The 18,623-nt window shown below is 41.5% G+C and overlaps 1 protein-coding gene across 1 annotated transcript; it reads left to right on the forward strand.

The window, feature by feature from the left end:
* The first annotated feature begins 9,146 nt into the window (after positions 1-9,146).
* On the forward strand, positions 9,147-17,281 carry LOC137735967 (uncharacterized). The gene is made up of 5 exons (XM_068475317.1): positions 9,147-9,308; positions 13,810-14,456; positions 14,551-14,881; positions 15,338-15,506; positions 16,866-17,281. The coding sequence occupies exons 1-5, from the start codon at positions 9,147-9,149 to the stop codon at positions 17,279-17,281; spliced, it is 1,725 nt and encodes a 574-aa protein (XP_068331418.1).
* Positions 17,282-18,623: the final 1,342 nt, after the last annotated feature.

Genomic DNA, 18,623 nt, shown 5'->3' on the forward strand with positions numbered 1-18,623 from the left:
GGTTTTACTGCAAGGGGTTACTATCTTTGATAATTGAAATGGTTTTGAAAAGCTTTGTTTTTTCCCACTCACATTTTTTGTTTTGCGCCCCTCTAGGTTCTAGTTAGAAGTGCTTGTTGGTGGCTTGTGAGGAATCCATGGCAGTTCTGACAGATTATCACCACTGTAGGATTATCTTTGGGTGTTGTATAATTAGTATTCGTCCTGCTGGACTATACTTAGGCTACTTATGCTCTGGTTGTGAATTCACACTTAGTGTCGTTAAGCACTTATTTATTCGCATTTCTTATTTTAATATTGCTTCTGCACTGTGCACATGGCTACATCACCTTCACGTGACGGCCAACACGCCTTGATTTCGATTGGGGTGTGTCATCCCTGCCTCCAATTTCTCCGTTCTTCTCCATGACCCGTAGCCAGCCCTCCCTTCATCCCGACAGCCCACTCTCGTCGTCTCTCCATCTAGCCGTCTCGACAGCCCACCCACAAGAGCAACATCTAAGTTATAATTTCTTCTCCATTTCTCGATCTTCTCACTCTAGGCTAAGGTCCCTAGCCTCTCTTATTTATTTTGTCAATTTATGAGTTTTTTTTAGGGTAAATTCCAGAGAAAGAGATTGAAATTTTGGTGTAAATTTATGGGTTGTTGTTTTGGTTTGTATTGCAGATTTGTTCGATTTTTGTGTTGTGGGTTTGTTAGTTATTTGAATTTCAAATGAATGAATGTAATTATTGGTGTGAGTTGTGGATTAAGATAGTAGTTTGATCAATTTTGTGCTTGTGTTGCTCTTGGTGCTGTAGATTTATTTCTTTCCAGATTCATTTCTTTACCAATTTCTAGATTTATTTGTTTATCAATTTTCAGATTTCAAAAAAAAAAAAAAAAAATCATGAAAAAAACTGAACTGGACTGAAACCAAACCGAAAAAACCTGAACTGAACAAAAATCAATAGAAAATTGAACCGAACCGAATCGAACAATGATTTCGGTTTGATTTTTGGTTTCAGCCAAAAATCGAATCGAACGAAACCGAACCCAATCCTAGATCCTATAGCCTTTTACAATTTTCCATGTACTGCAGAGTGGTTTTATCAACGCTCAAAACCAAAACAAATTTATGTGTTGAGTAACGTATATCAACTTTAAGAGTGATAATCGATCCACCACGTGCAGCAACTCTCCCAGAGGAAAAAGTCAACTATGGTCTAACCTAGAATGACCGTATCATATGACCCAACATAGACTCCTTTACTCACATCAGTGGTGGTTTTTTGTTGAGATATGATTTGCCTTTGATTGTGTCAAGATATGTTTTCCTTGATTTGATTGTGTCAAGATATGTTTTCCTTGATTGTTTAATTGATTATGCAATGTTTAAATTACTCAATGATGTATTTTAGGTTAACAATTAAAAACTAGGATATAGATTGTATCAAAATCTTTGTTAAATATCATCTCCTCGTACCATTCTATTATCAATGAAAAGTATTACCATTTTACCAGAGCCTATGATTCGACCAAACACCATGGCCAACAATCGTGACTCATCTCCTGCTTATGGCATTAATAAACCAAACACAACAACATCCTCCACTATGGATGACTCCGCCGATCCTTCCAACACCTATTACATACACCATTCCGAACATCCTAGCCTGATGTTGGTCTCCAAACCATTGAACGGAGACAATTACGGCACCTAGAGTAGATCGATGAGCATACCTCTTAGTGCCAAAAATAAGACTGGTTTCATTGATGGAACTATCACAAAACCATCACTCACAAAATAGCCAACGCGATACCAACAGTGGAAGCTTTGCAATGATATGATCCTCCCTTGGATTCTCAATTTACTAGAATTTGAAATCTCCAACAGCGTGCTCTACACCGATGCCACATTCAAAGTATAGACAAATTTGAAGGAACGTTTCTCTCAAGGGAACACCACACATATCTTCGAAAATCAGAGGACACATATCTTCGAAAATCAGAGGGCCATAGCCACCCATACACAAGGCCAAATGACTATTTCCACTTATTTCCCCAAACTCAAAGGGTACTACGATGAATTGTCCTCCTACAACGAGATAGATTCATGCTCGTACGAGGCATTAAAATCCTTGACTGAGCGCAATGAACAACAACGCTTGATGCAGTTACTAATGGGACTAGATGAATACTATTGAACTGTTCGAGGGGCCATTCTCATAATGAAGCCGCTTCCTTCCACACGAATGGATTATGGTCTTCTTGCTCAGGAAGAAAGTCAGAAAAAAATTGTTGTAGCTCACTAGAATATTGAGAGTATGGCAATGCTTAGTATATCTCACAGGAAACCATTGTTGATGATTATTCCCCCACCATCTGGGTTTATTTGATGACGTTAAAATCTAAAACACAAACTTTACTTAAAAAACCTTTTTCTCTTTTGTGTCCACACAATTCAACAAGAAAATCAAAGCCATTCGGTTTCCTCAATCCCTTATGTCCCCACCTCTTCATACCTCTTTTGATTTCCCTATCCATTCCTCTTCATCTAAAACCTTAAACCAGACAAACCTTCTTTCCCTGACACTAACATCTCCCAACTTCCTACCACCCTAGACCGCTCCCATATCCTCTCCCCTTGCTCCATCCCCACTTCGTCATCCGGAATCAAATCCCACAATCTTCAGTCCTCTTTGGCGACTGCCACTGTGATGCACACCTTCCCCCTACACCCATATAATCATCTTCTTCTACACTAGGTACAGACACTAGGTATCCTATTTTCAATTATATTTCGTATCACAATTTATCTCATCCTTATAAACTTTTGTTGCTGGCATCTCCAAAATAGCTGAACCCACTACTTATGCTCAGGCATTCTTTGATCCTCTTTGGCGTGAAGCTATTGCCAAGGAAATTGAGGCACTAGAACAAAAAAAATACTTTGGTCCTCACCTCTTTACCTGCAGGCCAGAAACCCATTAGATACAAATGGGTATTAAAAGTTAAGAATAATTATGACGGCACTGTTGAACTATACAAGGTGTGCCTTGTTGCCAAAGGATACACCCAACAAGAAGGTCTTGACTACACAGAAACATTCCCCCCACAACCAAATTGGTGACATTTTGGTGTCTTCTTGCTCTAGCCACTGCCTGCAATTGGCCCCTTCATCAATTCAATGTTCAAAACGCTTTCCTTTAGGGCAACTTGGACAAGGAGGTTTATATGCGACAACCTCCCGGTCTTTGCCGACAAGAGGGGAACATGGTGTGTCAGCTCCAAAATCACTCTACGGCTTGAAGCAAGCTTCTTGCAATTGGTTTGCAATGCTCATTACTGCGCTTCGCGAAGCTGTTTTGTACAATCTTTGGCAGATTACTTACTTTTTAATTGATCCCAAATAATTCTTTTACTATTGTATTATTTTATGTTGATAATATCGTTATTACATCGGATAATTCTCAAGTAATTCAAATGGTGAAAGACTCTTTCCATCGTCATTTTCGCATTAAGGATTTAGGACTTCTGAAATATTTCTCGGGTATAGAAGTGGCAAGATCACCAAAAGGGATATTTATCTCATCCCCTCAAGGTCCTTGATGATGCGTGTTTACTAGGTGCTCGACCTTCAGAGCATTCCTTATGACTAAACACTTCGACTCAAATCCGATGAAGGAAAGCCTCTTGATAGCCCCACTTGATATCATTGTTTGGTAGGATGACTTACGTATCTAACAGTGACCAGGCCAGACATACTTTTATCATTCACATCTTGAGCCGCTTTATACATGAGTCACATCAGCCGCATTTAGAGGCCGTAATGAGGGTCCTGCATTATATTAAAGGATCGCCAAGCCAAGGTTTATGCTTTCCATCTCATAATAATATAGAGTACAAGCATTTTGTGACTCAGATTGGGCAACTTGGCCTATCACCAGGCAATTAGTTATCTGCTATTGTATTATTGGGAATACACTGATTTCCTGGAAAACAAAGAAACAGAGTATCGTTGAACGTTCTCCCCTAAAACGAAGAACCGAGCCATGGAAGATGTGTGTTGTGAACTCATATGGCTTCGATACATACTTAAGCGGTTACAAGTTGAACATTCGAAGGCAACAACTTTGCATTGTGACAGCTAATTTGTTGTACATATTGCCAAGAATCCTGTTTTTCATGAGCGAACGAAGCACATAGAGCTAGATTGTCATCTAGCACAACATCTCAAATCAGGTTTAGTTTCTATTGCGTACACATCAACAAGCTCGAACTTGGCTGATTAGGAAGGGCTACTTTCGAAACTTTGCTTGGCAAGTTGGGAGTGTACAATATCCACTTGCCAACCTGAGGAGGTGTATTGAGATATGATTTGTCTTTGATTGTGTCAAGATATATTTTCTGTTGATTGTTGTAATTGATTCTGTAATTATGTTTAAATTAGTCAATGGTGTATTTTAATTTAACAACTAAAAACTAGGATATAGATTGTATCATAATACTTGGTTGTTGCTTATTTTTGTTTTTTTTTTTTTTTTTTTTTTGAGTACATCGATATTTTTACACTAAGGGGAGGGAAGTTTGGCCAAACCACATTATGAGTCAATTTCATATTATATATTTTACCCTATTCTTAGTATACTTTGGTTAATATTTTAGAAGAATTTTGATACTTTGAATTGTATTTCTAATATAGGACTTTCGATTTCTTCTGGAGAAAAACATGGACAAATGGATGAATTTTGGAGTAATTCTAATTGAAGGACGTTCATGAGTCACTTGGCTTGATCGTATCAAAAGATCAGATTTTTCTACCAAGCGATGATTTTCTGGAAATGAAATAAAGGAGCAATGCGCACTGCTGGAATAGTGATGTTTTGGGCTTAACTTGCGTTTTCGGAGCCCAGGATGACCTCGGATGAGTTTGTGGCCTTCTGGAGATGTGTTCAAAACGTTCTTATCTCTAAAACAAGCTATCTTGGGCTGGATTTGGAGAAGATTTGAGGCTAAAACGTGGCTGGACAGTTTCTATGCAGCTTTTCCTAGTTAATTAGGACTTTATTTTCTATTTTATTTTATTATTATTTAGTTTCTTAGTGGGAATAAAATACTTGATTGTTAGGGTTTGTGCGCTGGCTTTAGGGAGATATTAAAAGGTGTTGGCCGGTTTTAGTTTTGGGGGATGTTTTGCTTTTATGAAACTTTGGAGATAGAGAACTTTGCTAGGATTTTTGGAGATTTTCTCCTTTTAAGGTGTTTTCATTCCTTTTATTTTTAATAATATTTTCAATGATTTTAATTATGAATATGCGTAACTAATTTCTTTTTCTAGGGCGAAGCCTTAAGCCTTAGCATGAATATGTAATTTTTATTTAATTGCTTGTGATTGATTAAATGCGTATTTTGAATTATTGATCACCGTGATTAAAACTATCTAATTGTCTTAATGCCTAATCACCATTAGGATCCTTACAAAAGTAATTTGATGCAGTTTTGGTCGGGAGGTTCCCTGAAATTGACGCTGACTTCTTGTGATTAATAATTGTAATTTCACTTAAGATGAACACTGCGTCTTAAGGGTTTTCGCGGTTCTTCAAAGGGTTTTCATAAAGCATAATGAGTCTCTCATTTCATATTTGATCCGAATGTCCGCACGGGTTGCATGTTAGATATACGTTCTATGTTGGAGGTTCCAAGTAGAATATAAATTAGGAAAACCTAACCTTCAAAGTGGCATGTGTAGATCATAAGTAATTGGTAAAAATACATAAGATTGCTAGGTGATGGTGGAACCCTAGTGCTTTCTTAATTTGATTTTTCCAAAACAGTTTTCTTTCCCCTTCATCTTCAATATTGCAGATTACTTTATTTTTATTAATTAAATTCGTTTTAATTTAAGTAGGGTATAAAACCAATCATCTCAACTTTCTGCTTTACAATAATTAATTGGAATTTGGTTTGTTTTGAATTATTTAATAATCCCTGTGGAGAACAACCTTGCAAGAACCGTTTATACTACAACAGCCTTGTCATTCTTGCAAGTAATTTAGGAGTTTTTAACTCGTTTGTGTTTGTGGTAAAATCTCTATTAGCACACAATGGGCAACCTACTTTGTTATCTAATTCGCCATCCACGAGATTCGAACCTAAGATCGTAGTATTAAGTGGCTATCATAATCCTTGTTAAATAGGATCTCCTTATACCACTTTATTATCAATAACAATTATTACCATTTTTACAGTTTTGGGCAAGTGCAAAGAGGCCCTTGCACAAGGGCCCCCAATCCTAAAGGGACCCTAAAAGGTGATTTCATTTACATATGTACCAACTTGGTTTGTGCCAAAAAAATTCATCTTTGGGAAATTTTCTAGATTCTGCTTGTGAATAAGAAAAATATGGAGTCCATATGCATAAGAGAAGTCATTTTTATGTTTGTAGTTTGATTTTGCCAGCTTTGCTCTAAAAAATTTAATTATTTAGTTTTTTTTTTCTTCTTGATTTTTTGTTGTTTTGAACTATAACTCAAGTATTATAACTCCATTAAGATCCCTTATTAGTACAACTATAGACATATGAATTAGCTTTGTAGAAAAAATTGTATACAAGTGCTCATTTACTATCTTTTGCACAGGGCCTCGAAAGTCTGAAAGCTGGCCCTAACTCACATCATTACGAATTTTACGCTTGAATCTCAATTTGTCTCTCAATAAGGGACTCTTATGGAACATTCCTTGTTGCAAATGATGAAATTTTATGGTCCCTATTGTTTGAGCAAATTTTCATTTAGTTTCTATTTTGGCAATTTTAACTCATGAATCAGGGTTTGCTGATTTGATTCTTACAAAATGATGATTTTGCCTTGTTGCAAGTTATATGTAAGCTCAATTGGTTAAGAGAATATTGTCGTACACCCTTGCATTGAAATCATAGGTTCAAGGACAAAAAGAAAATTGTTCACAATTCCCAAATCAAGTAATTAATCAAGCCTGTGTTATGCTCCATTTAACACGTAGTTAAATTCGCCAAAATATCAAACAAAATTCTAAATCAAAAGAATCTGGTGTGGTTAATTATGTAAATAACCAAGACATTTAGGGAAAGTTATAGCGAATACCATGGGAGACAAAACCAACCACTAACGCACAGTTTTATTCCACTCATCTTAAAAGATCTTGATGCTGCTCAATGGACCAGCGAAAAACTAGAGATCTTTATTCATCCTAAAGTCAAAATATTAAATATATGTCAGTCGACTCAGAAGAAGGTGAAAATTAATGTGTTTGTTATAAACTTCTTATTTAAGTATGATTGTGTAAATCCTAGATTAGATTTGATTCTTGTTATTCTTCCCTTTTAGAACTTGTATTCCTTTGAGGAGGAGGATTTTTTCTCTCCCTTATTACTATAAATAAAGGCACTGCGTAGGGGGAATAACACATCCTCTATACAACCTTACAAACACATCTCTCTTTATTCTCTCTTTGTGCCGTCGACCCTCTTTCTCCCTGTCAGATAAAATAGACCACAACACGTTATCAGCACGCTCCTACCGTTGCGCTTAGGAATTTGATGTGGTAGTTTTTTGCATCAAACTAATTCATCAATATCATCACGCAATCAGGTTCTTTCAAAATAACGGTTTTTATCTCGATATTTTTGTAGCTCTGATAGCATGAACATTCACCATAATGCATGACCCAACTTTACGTTTTTCGAATTTTAGATTCTACATAAATTATGTATGCATTATATTCATAATCATTGAATTATTTGAATTGATATTGCCATGAATTGCATCATATATCTGCTCATGCATTGAATTATACGTTGATTATGCATGAAATTTCATTAATTTTAGAATCTAGAATTGACAAAAATTACAAAAGACTATTTTAGGGTTTTGTTGAAACCAAACCATGTTGCATGGGCCATATTTTTATTTTTCTGAGCTAAGAAACCCGAACCTGGAGCCACCAGCTCCAGGCCTAAACCCTAAACCCGAAGCCTAGACGGCGTACTTATGGGTTGTCGTTGAACGCGTGACCTTTGCCGTGATTTTTGCACCATGACATGACTGCCTGAAGCGGTGGCGCCAGTCTTCTTCTTCGACGAGTTCACCCAATTCGCGTTGAGGTGTCTAGATCAAAAACCTAAGCCCACTTGGGCTTGGCCTGTCTCTCGGCAAAGCCCCAGCCCTTTGGGCTCTGGCATTCTTCTTGGCCTAACACCGGCCCGTTGGTCACGATGTTCCCACTGCACTGGATCCTAGCCGTTGCTGTTGATGCATCCGTGTATATGTTGTATAGGATTGACACCCTTATTATAGGCCATGCCATTTGGGCCTGCATTTGCAACCCACTTTTGTGCATATGGGTTTTTTTGCTCAAAACCCGGCCTGCGAATAACACCAGCTTAATTGGGTTTTGGTGTCCCCGCACCCCCCCCCCCCCCGTGCCCGCGTTGCAACAAGATTCCAGCCCCACACGGGTGCATCTGTATCCTCGCCCACACTGGTACATCAGTGTCCTTGCCCACTCCCAATCCCAACTCGTAACTGGTGCATCAGTGCACCCACACTGCGTCACACCAGATAATTGCCCATTTGGGCCCCTTCTTTTTTTGGGCTTGAACTCGCAACCCACTTCTTTGTGATGCCTGGGATTGCTTTCATGTAAGGCTCATATCTACTCGAGCCAAATTTTTGGGCTTGGACCATGGCGCAAATTTTTCTCCATTATTTTGGGATGCCTATTTTTTAGGCCTTATGGGTTTTATAATTTTTTTCACCTACACTTTAAATTTGTCCCGAAGTCTAAATAATTAATTCGATTATAATTCTAGACCTGAAGTCCTATTTGCATATTTTCTTGTTGCATATTTCTGTATGTATATTTGTGTTTGTCTATAGGAACATATGAACCTGAAGTTCATAATTATTTTTGAAACCTGAAGTTTCTATAAATATGCCTTGTTTGAAAACCTAAAGTTTTCCAAAACATCACCCAAGAAAACCTGAAGTTTTTTTTTCATGTAAATTTAAACCAATACATATATATTAGAACCTGTTTATTCTACTCCTACGTGAATGGATTGATTTTTTTTTTTATTCACCATTGCACTAACCACATTCTTGTCCATTTATTTTGTGATAGGGACATGTCGAATTTGAACAAACTTGACTTCACCGCTTTAGAGGTCTCTAGAAGGAACTACCTCAAGTGGGTCCAAGGTGTGAAGCTCCACCTCACCGCAAAGAATTTGCATCCTGCCATTGAAGATGAGATGGACAACCTACAAAATGAAGTGTCATTAGCGAGGGTCAAATGTCATCGAAAAAGGCATTTTGCTGTCGCAAATACTTATTTACGACGGGAAAAAGTCCTCGATGGGGGTCGCAAATTGATCCATTGGAAATACTTTTTTTCCAACTAGCCATCGAAATTAATTCATTTTCGACGCACATGACTAGTCGTTAGTAGTTAGTTTTTTATCGGAAATGAATTTTCAAAATGGCAAATTTATTTTATTTTCGACATGGAAATGTGGGCGTAAATAATTATAGAGTTGTCGAAATTACTTTTCAAATAATGACAAATATTTTTTACAATGACTTTTTTTTTCAACCAAACAATTATGTTAGAAAATCTTTTTCCAACAAAGTAATTTTTATTTACAAGAGTGCACAATCATTGCAATTACAATTACCGACCATACGACAGAAACAAGCACAAAAACATATTTGCGATTATCAAGCATCGTCGAAAATATGTACTTCAAGCTTTGTCGGTAGTACATATTTGCAATGGCAAGCTTCATCGGGAATATATATTTTTTCAACAAAGAAGCCTCGTCAAAGATATATATTTGCAATGATGAAGTTTCGTAGGTAATAAATATTTCTAATAGTGAAGTTTCGTTGGAAATATATATTATTTACCATATTTAGTAGTCGCAAATTTTTCATAACCAATATTTGGTTGAAAATGGGTATTTCCTATAGGAATGTTTTTGTTAGAAATGTGCACATTAACAAGAGGAATTTACAATCGAAAAATTTATTATTCTATTTGTGACAGCCCATTCCGAATTTTCGAACCATAGGGGTGGAATGACGTTTTTGCCCCTAGCATGGTTATTTCGTTGTGTGGTTGTTTTTGGTTTTTGTTGGCTGGTTTTGGTCCACACACACACTCTCCCACACCCCCTCACCATTTCCCCTAACTGCATCCCTGTCCCGAGTTCCCTCTCTCTCCCATTTCCTATTCTCTTTGTACGGACACACCCAGAAATCATCCAAACCTTCACAGATCGAGGAAACAAATTACATATTCGTGCTCGTGAGGTCCTTGGGAGTTCAACCATACCCATTTCAGGTAAGGATACCTACGTTTTCACGTCGAACTCGGGATAACCCGATCTGGTCACTGTTCATGCACACGTTAATTCTTGTGTTTTTGGGAATTTCAAGCTTGTAGGAAGCTTGGTGAGGTCCTTAGGAGGCTCGGGGTGGTTCGTTTGAAGGTTTTGGACGTTGGGATCATGAGTTACTGGGTTGGCCAGAGTTGGGGGTCTTTTCCCGGCGAGATTCCGTGTGTTTTAGCACTTGAAAGTGGTATGGATTTGTTCCTCTCGTTGTAAGCTTCATTTTGGTACCAATTTTGTGAAATTTGGTTGAAAAATGAAGAAGTTACAAGGTTTTGAAAATTACCCGGTTTTCTGGCAACGGCGCCGGAGCTTCGCCGGAGAAGATGACGGAATATTCCGTCAGTTTGGACGGAATACTTCTAACGGCGTTAACGGAATCTGTTAAAGTTAACGGAATATTCCTGACGGTGTTAACTGACGCCATCAGTGTGCCAGGCACGTGTGGCCGTGCCTTGGCCGGCGCGTGGGGGTGCGTGCAGCGGTGGAAAATTTTTCTAAAAATATGGGGATGTTCTTGAGGTTGAGTAGATCATGTTGGTGTATTCATACACCCCATTTGAGCATTGTATGAGAAGTTATTTCGTGATGTTGGTTATGTGCTTTAAAATTAACGTTTTTATAGTTGTTTCGCATATAGGTGAGACCTATCCAGAGGACGAGCGCGGTCACTCGAGGCAAGGGGGTTACGACCCTTCTACATACCAGTGAGTGGGCTTTTGGTTTTCCGTATATACCTATATACTTATGTTTTTCCCAGAAAATGAATTGAAACATTTATACATTTTTATGTCATGCATTATGTTGCCGTTTGTTTCTGCATTGTTAGTTGCATATATATATGTGTATTGGTGCTGTGGACGCACAGGTTGTAACATCCCGTCCCGACATTATCGAAACGTACGTGCGAAATGACCATTTTGCCCCTAGTTCGTTCTTTTACGTTATTTGTCGTTTGTGTGGTGTTGGCATGTGTTGGGCCACACCCACACACACTCATTCTCCCTGTCACTCTCTCTCTCCCTCTGTCTTCTCCCTGTCTCTCCTGTGCTCCCATTTCTTCCCTTTCTCTTCGAGCTTGTACGGACACACACACAACTGCACCAAATCATTGCAGATCGAGGAATCTGAGGGCACTGTCGAGCTCGTAAGGTTGAGGGGAACTCGATCATACCATTTTCAGGTAAGAAAACTACCGTTTTCACGTCGATTCGAAGTGGTCCGACTTGAGTACTATTCATGCAAGATTAATCTAGCATGTTTTTGGGTTTTTGAAGCTCGTAGGTGGCTTAGTGAGGTCCCAAGGAGTCTCGGAGTGCTTCGTTGGAAGAGTTTGGACGTCGGAATAGCTTGGTTCGAAGTTGGCCGGTTTTTGGATTGTGTGGACAGGTATGATTGCGTGATTTTTAGCCTTTAAAAGTAGTTTGAATGTGTTCTACTAGTCCTAGGCTTCAATTTGGTGCAAAAATCACGAAAAATGGTTGAAAAACGAGTGAGAAAACACGATGAGAAAACACGACGGAGCCGGCGCCGGAGCCTCGCCGGAGGTTCGCAGGAGAAGGTGACGAAATATCCCGTCAAGTCTGACGGAATATTCCTGACGCCGTTAACGGAATTTGTCAAAACTGACGGAATATTCCTAACGGCGTCAGTTGACGCCGTCAGCGTGCCAGGCACGTGCCTGCGCGTGGCCGGCGCGTGTGGCCGTGCCTTGGCCGGTGCGTGGGGGCGCGTGCGGCGGAGAAATTTTTTTCTAAAAATATGGTTGTGATCTTGAGGTTGTGTAGGTCACGTTGGTATATTCATTTGTCCAAATTAAGCAATGTATGAGAAGTTATTACGAGAAGTTGGTTATGTACTTTAAAGTTAACGTTTTTATAGCTATTTCGCATATAGGTGACACGTACCCCGAGGACGAGCGTGCGCACTCGAGGCAAGGGGGCTACGACCCTTCTACATACCAGTGAGTGGGCTTTTGGTTTTCCGTATATACCTATATACTATATTTTTCCCAGAAATTTAATTAATGTTTATTACTTATGCCATGCGTTATATTATCATTATTCATGCATCGATGGTTATGTTAGTAGTTGCATATATATATACATATGCATATTGGGTGCTGTGGACACACAGGTAAGTGCCAGGTAAGTGTTATTCACGTTTATGTTTCAGTAATGGTTTGAGATACTTAGAGAGCTCATAACCTGCACCCCCGGTGTTAGTGCTCCCGCCCAGAGTAGGGCACAGTCCTTCACGTGATGTTACCTCCCGCACCACACGCTCAGCTTGGATCCAAGTTAGGTGCACAGTCCTGTCGTACAGACCACTATAGGTGGTTCCGACTTGTAGGTGACCCGCGATTATTCGCACAGCCTTCACGTGATCGTAGCACTAGAGCGTTTATATGTATTACACCCAGGCCTGTCGTACAGACCACTTTAGGTGGTTCCGACTCGTGGGCAGGTTCAGATATTGAGATTGAGATTTGAGCTCTATATGCAGCCGTACAGGTCACGTTAGGTGACTCCGGCTGCCAAATTACATGATATTGATATGATTTATACCTGGGCACTTGCATATCATTATGAGATTTCGGCATGGCATATTATTGAGCACATGGCATATAATTGAGCATGATTAGCATATCTATACATACGTATATATGTTTATTTTCTGGGAAGTATATAGGTTTTACGGCGAGGGGTTAGAAAGTATTTTTACGAAAGCTTTTCGAAAGATTTGTTTTTGCCCACTCACACTTTTGTTTTGCGCCCCTCCAGGTTCTAGTTGAGTAGCAGTTCCGGTGGTTTCCCAGAGGGCTTTTCCGGCACTTCTGACAGACACGCATCATAGTAGGGTCACTTTCGGGTGTACTATTGTCGCATATTTTCTTTTGGACTGCTGTAGACTTGCTCTGAATTTGTGACTCACACGCTAGCACTTGTATTAGTACCTTGTATGCTAGTTAGTTTTTAATTATTCGTACTTTATATTACTATCTTATTAGCTTCCGCACGTGCACATGGCTACGTCACCTTCGTGTGATGGCCAGCACACCCTGATCTCGGTCGGGGTGTGTCAGTTTGGTATCAGAGCCTAGGTTTGGCTGTCCTGTGTCTGTGTGAGTATTCTAATGGTTTTGGTGTCTTTTGTCAGAATTATGCCGCCTCGTCGGGAACCACGTCGCTCTTCTGAGTCTAGCTTCCCCGATGTTGCTCAATTGGGGGAAGTTTTTGCTACAGCCCTTCAGTCAGTATTGCGCCCTCCCCAGAGGACTTCTCTGGAAACCATGTATAATCTGAAGTTGGATAAGTTTAAAGGTAATGAGGGTCACGAGGGCGCAGAGCGATGGTTAGAGCACCTTGAGAAGACTTTCCGTGTATTGCACAATCAGGGGAACCTTCTTATGGAGAGGTGGGTCGAGACGACCTCATGGTTTCTGGATACGGAGTCTGCAGCCTGGTGGGAACAGGAGCTTCGTCGTTTGACTCCAGTCGAGAAGACTGATTGGGACGTTTTCAAGGAATTGTTCAAGAGGAGATTTGTGCCTCCTGAGTACATTGACCGTAAGAAACAGGAGTTCACGGAACTGAGACAGCGGAAGATGACGGCTAATGAGTACTATCGCAAGTTTACTGATTTGTCCCGTTACCATCCTGACGTCGCTGGTAATCCGGCGGAGATGCTTCGTCGTTTCCGCCTAGGTACTAAGAAGAAGTGGCGTTCGATGGCGACTACTACCCACAGCGAGACTTACCAGGATTTCTACGAGATATTGTTGAGGATAGAGGATTCTGAGAATATGTCGAGCGACAGTGATGAAGAAAAAGACGGCAATCAGAAGAAAGATGACAAAGGTAAAGGTCAAGCGTCGCTCGAGCCCCGTCAGACCCAGAACTTCAAGAGGGGTGGAGCTAGTTCGAGTTCTTCTAGCGGTGGCTTCAGTGCCTCTGGACAGGGACGAGGAGGTAGATTTTCTGGTGGTGCTAGAGGCCAGAGGCAGGGCGATGGTGGTCGAGGCAGAGCTCCGATTTGCCGCAGGTGTAACAACCGGCATTTCGGCGAGTGCAGGCGTGGCAGCAGTGGTTGCTTCACGTGTGGGAAGATGGGACATAGAGCTGTGAATTGTCCCCAGGGTCAGCAGCAGAAGCCGCAGCAGACCTATATGCCACCACCTGCACCGCTCTAGCAGATTCAGGGTCCGGGTAGTTACGGTCAGGCAGGTCGAGGTAGTGCCTACCACTACCAGGGTGATGCTGTTCCATATGCTCCGGGACAGTATCAGTATCCCCAGGACCCGTATCCCCAGGGTGGTTATCCCAGTGGCTCCAGCACCGGTAGGTGGTTCTCAGTGGTACCAGGGAGGACAGTATCAGCAGGGTGAGATTGCTACCAGCAGTGCAGGGTCTTCGAGACAGTCAGGTCAGCCCAGTCAGGGGCGTGGTGCCCAGGGTCGCGGTGTTCAGGCGAGCCGAGGTCGCAGTGGACGACAGCAGGGCCAGGGACGTCTTCACAATATTTCTCTGCAGGATGCTCAGAACAACCCAGATCTGATTATGGGTACGTTAAACATTCTTGGTTGTTTTGCTAGAGTCTTAATTGATTGTGGAGCTACACATTCCGTAATTTCTCATACATTTGCTCAAGTGACGCAACCTCGCCCCACACCTCTAGGGTACGATTTAGAGTTTGCTATGCCTAGAGGAGAGAGATGTGTTGTAGACTGTGTGTACCCAGGATGTCCAGTGATAGTTGAGGGTGTAGTTTTGTCAGCTAATCTTATCCCGTTAAATATTGTTGACTTTGATGTGATTCTGGGCACGGATTGGTTGCACTTCTATCGTGCCAATATTGACTGTTACGGGAAAGTAGTTACATTTCATCGTCCTGGACTACCTGTGGTTACTTTTGTGGGTGAGCAGAGTGGGGTGAGACATGGCGTTATTTCGGCTTTGCGAGCGAAAAAGTTATTGTCTAAAGGTTGCCAGGGATACCTAGCACATGTGGTGTTAGATGAGGCTGTTCCTAATAGAGTTGAGGATGTGAGAGTGGTCAGACACTTTCCTGATGTTTTCCCCGAGGATTTACCTGGTTTACCCCCATATCGAGACGTGGAGTTCACTATTGAGTTGCTTCCAGGTACTAATCCTATTTCTTTGACTCCTTATCGTATGGCTCCCGCTGAGTTACGGGAATTGAAAGTTCAGTTACAAGAATTGGTGGATAAGGGGTTCATTCAGCCTAGTACTTCGCCTTGGGGCGCTCCAGTTTTGTTTGTGAGGAAGAAAGATGGAACTTTGAGGCTGTGTATCGATTATAGGCAATTGAATCGGGTGACGATTAAAAACCGTTATCCGTTGCCACGTATTGATGACTTGTTTGATCAACTTCGAGGTGCTTGTGTCTTCTCTAAGATAGACCTGAGGTCTGGGTACTATCAGCTGAAGATTAGTAGGGATGACGTTCCTAAGACGGCGTTCAGAACTCGTTACGGTCATTACGAGTTTCTGGTTATGCCATTTGGGTTGACGAATGCACCAGCTGCTTTTATGGATTTAATGAACCGGGTATTCCAGCCATACTTGGACAGATTCGTTATTGTCTTCATTGACGATATTCTGGTGTATTCCAAGTCGAAAGCGGAGCATGTTCGACATCTTACTTTGGTGTTGAAGAGGTTGAGGGAACACCAATTGTATGCTAAGTTTAGCAAGTGCCAGTTCTGGTTAGACCAAGTTGCATTCTTGGGGCACATCATTTCTGCTCAGGGTATTTTGGTGGATCCTCAGAAGGTTGCAGCTGTGGAGAGTTGGGAGCAACCGCGAACCGTCACTGAGGTGAGAAGTTTCCTTGGTTTGGCAGGGTATTATTGGAGATTCGTTAAGGATTTTTCGATTATTGCCTTGCCACTGACGAGATTAACGAGGAAAGATGTTAAATTTGAGTGGGATGATAAGTGTGAACAGAGTTTCCAGCAGTTGAAGCATTGTCTCACTCATGCACCAGTTTTGGCATTCCCTGACGATAGCGGTGATTTCGAGGTTTATAGCAATGCTTCCTTGAATGGTCTGGGATGTGTATTGATGCAGCATGGTAGGGTGATTGCTTATGCTTCACGGCAGTTGAAACCTCATGAGTTAAATTACCCTACACATGATTTGGAGTTGGCTGCCATCATCTTTGCTTTGAAGTTGTGGAGACACTATCTTTACGGAGAGAAGTGTAGGATCTTTACATATCACAAGAGTCTTCAGTATCTCTTTACTCAGAAGGAACTTAATCTTCGTCAACGGAGGTGGTTGGAGTTGCTCAGCGATTACGATTGCACGATTGATTATCATCATGGTCGTGCGAACGTAGTGGCTGATGCGCTTAGCAGGAAGTCTCAGGGTCGTGTCAATGCGTTGTACGCTAGTCATATTCCTCTTTTGGCGGACTTGCGTGCTACAGGAGTGAGGTTAGAAGCAGAAGACCGAGATGTGGCTTTACTTGCTAATTTCCAAGTTAGACCAATTTTGGTCGATCGTGTGCTCGAAGCTCAGGTAGCTGATCGGGAAACTCAAGAATTAATTCAAGCTCGAGAGCAAGGAAGGAAGCGAGATCTCAGAGTTCGTGATTCGGATGGCATGTTGATGTTAGAGGGTAGAATGTTCGTGCCTAATAATGTAGATTTAAAGAAGGAAATTCTTGATGAAGCACATATTTCGGCTTACGCCATGCATCCAGGAGCTACTAAAATGTATCATACCATTCGACCATTTTATTATTGGCCGGGTATGAAGAGGGAGATAGCCGAGTATGTGAGCAGGTGTGCTGTTTGTCAACAGGTTAAAGCGGAAAGGAAGAAGCCGTTTGGGTTATTGTAGCCGCTTCCCGTTCCAGAGTGGAAATGGGAAAATATCACCATGGATTTTGTGTACAAGCTCCCGCGTACGCATAATGGCTTTGACGGCATTTGGGTGATCGTTGATCGGCTCACTAAGTCGGCACATTTTATTCCAGTGAGGGAGAAGTATTCTTTGGGCCGGTTGGCGGAGTTGTTTATCTCGAAGGTTGTGAAGTACCATGGTGTCCCTATGAGTATTGTCTCGGATCGTGATCCACGATTTACATCGCAGTTTTGGGTGGCTTTTCAGGAAGCTTTGGGCACGAGACTACTTTACAGTACAGCGTATCATCCACAGACGGACGGACAGTCAGAGAGGACTATTCAGACTTTGGAGGATATGTTGCGAGCTTCGGTGCTACAGTTTGGTGATGCTTGGCACCAGCGGTTAGATTTGATGGAATTTGCCTACAACAACAGTTTTCATTCGAGTATCGGCATGGCACCATTTGAGGCATTGTATGGTAGATCTTGTCGCACTCCGTTATGTTGGTCAGAGATTGGCGAGAGAGTTCTAGTGGGTCCGGAGATTGTCGAGGAGACTACTCAGAATTTTCAGGTGATTAAGTCTAACCTGAAAGCAGCCCAGGACAGGCAGAAGAGTTTAGCAGATCGGAATGTTACGGACAGAGTGTACGAGGTCGGAGATTGGGTATTTCTGAAGCTTTCACCGTGGAGAGGTGTCGTGCGGTTTGGAAAGAAGGGGAAGCTGAGTCCCAGGTACATCGGACCATACGTGGTCACGGAGCGTGTTGGTGAGGTAGCTTACAGGTTGGAGTTGCCACCGGAGTTGGCTAGAGTGCATAACGTTTTTCACGTGTCTAGGCTCCGACATTATGTTGCTGATCCGTCTCATGTGATACCTCCTCAACCGTTAGAGATTAATCCAGATTTGACGTATGACGAGGAACCGGTGACAATCATCGATTGGAAGGAGAAGGTTCTGAGGAACAAGACGGTGAACCTAGTGAAAGTTTTGTGGAGGAATCATTCAGTCGAGGAAGCTACGTGGGAGACAGAAGATCGGATGAGGGATTTGTATCCTCGATTGTTCTTTGATCACTAGGGGTTGTAATTTGGTTGTTTTGAATTTCGGGATGAAATTCTAAGAACGTGGGCAGGTTGTAACATCTCGTCCCGACATTATCGAAACGTACGTGCGAAATGACCATTTTGCCCCTAGTTCGTTCTTTTACGTTATTTGTCGTTTGTGTGGTGTTGGCATGTGTTGGGCCACACCCACACACACTCATTCTCCCTGTCACTCTCTCTCTCCCTCTGTCTTCTCCCTGTCTCTCCCGTGCTCCCATTTCTTCCCTTTC

The sequence above is a fragment of the Pyrus communis genome, chromosome 6, assembly GCF_963583255.1.
Source record: "Pyrus communis chromosome 6, drPyrComm1.1, whole genome shotgun sequence".
In the NCBI taxonomy this organism is placed as follows: Eukaryota; Viridiplantae; Streptophyta; class Magnoliopsida; order Rosales; family Rosaceae; genus Pyrus; species Pyrus communis.

Excerpts from the sequence above, each read along its gene's own strand:
- LOC137735967 (XM_068475317.1), top strand. The coding sequence starts at position 9,147 with ATGTCGAATTTGAACAAACTTGACTTCACCGCTTTAGAGGTCTCTAGA. Across the intron at positions 9,309-13,809 it reads ATGAAGTGTCATTAGCGAGG|GGGAACCTTCTTATGGAGAG; the intron begins GTCAAATGTCAT and ends TTGCACAATCAG. Across the intron at positions 14,882-15,337 it reads CCCAGGGTCGCGGTGTTCAG|AGTGGGGTGAGACATGGCGT; the intron begins GCGAGCCGAGGT and ends GTGGGTGAGCAG.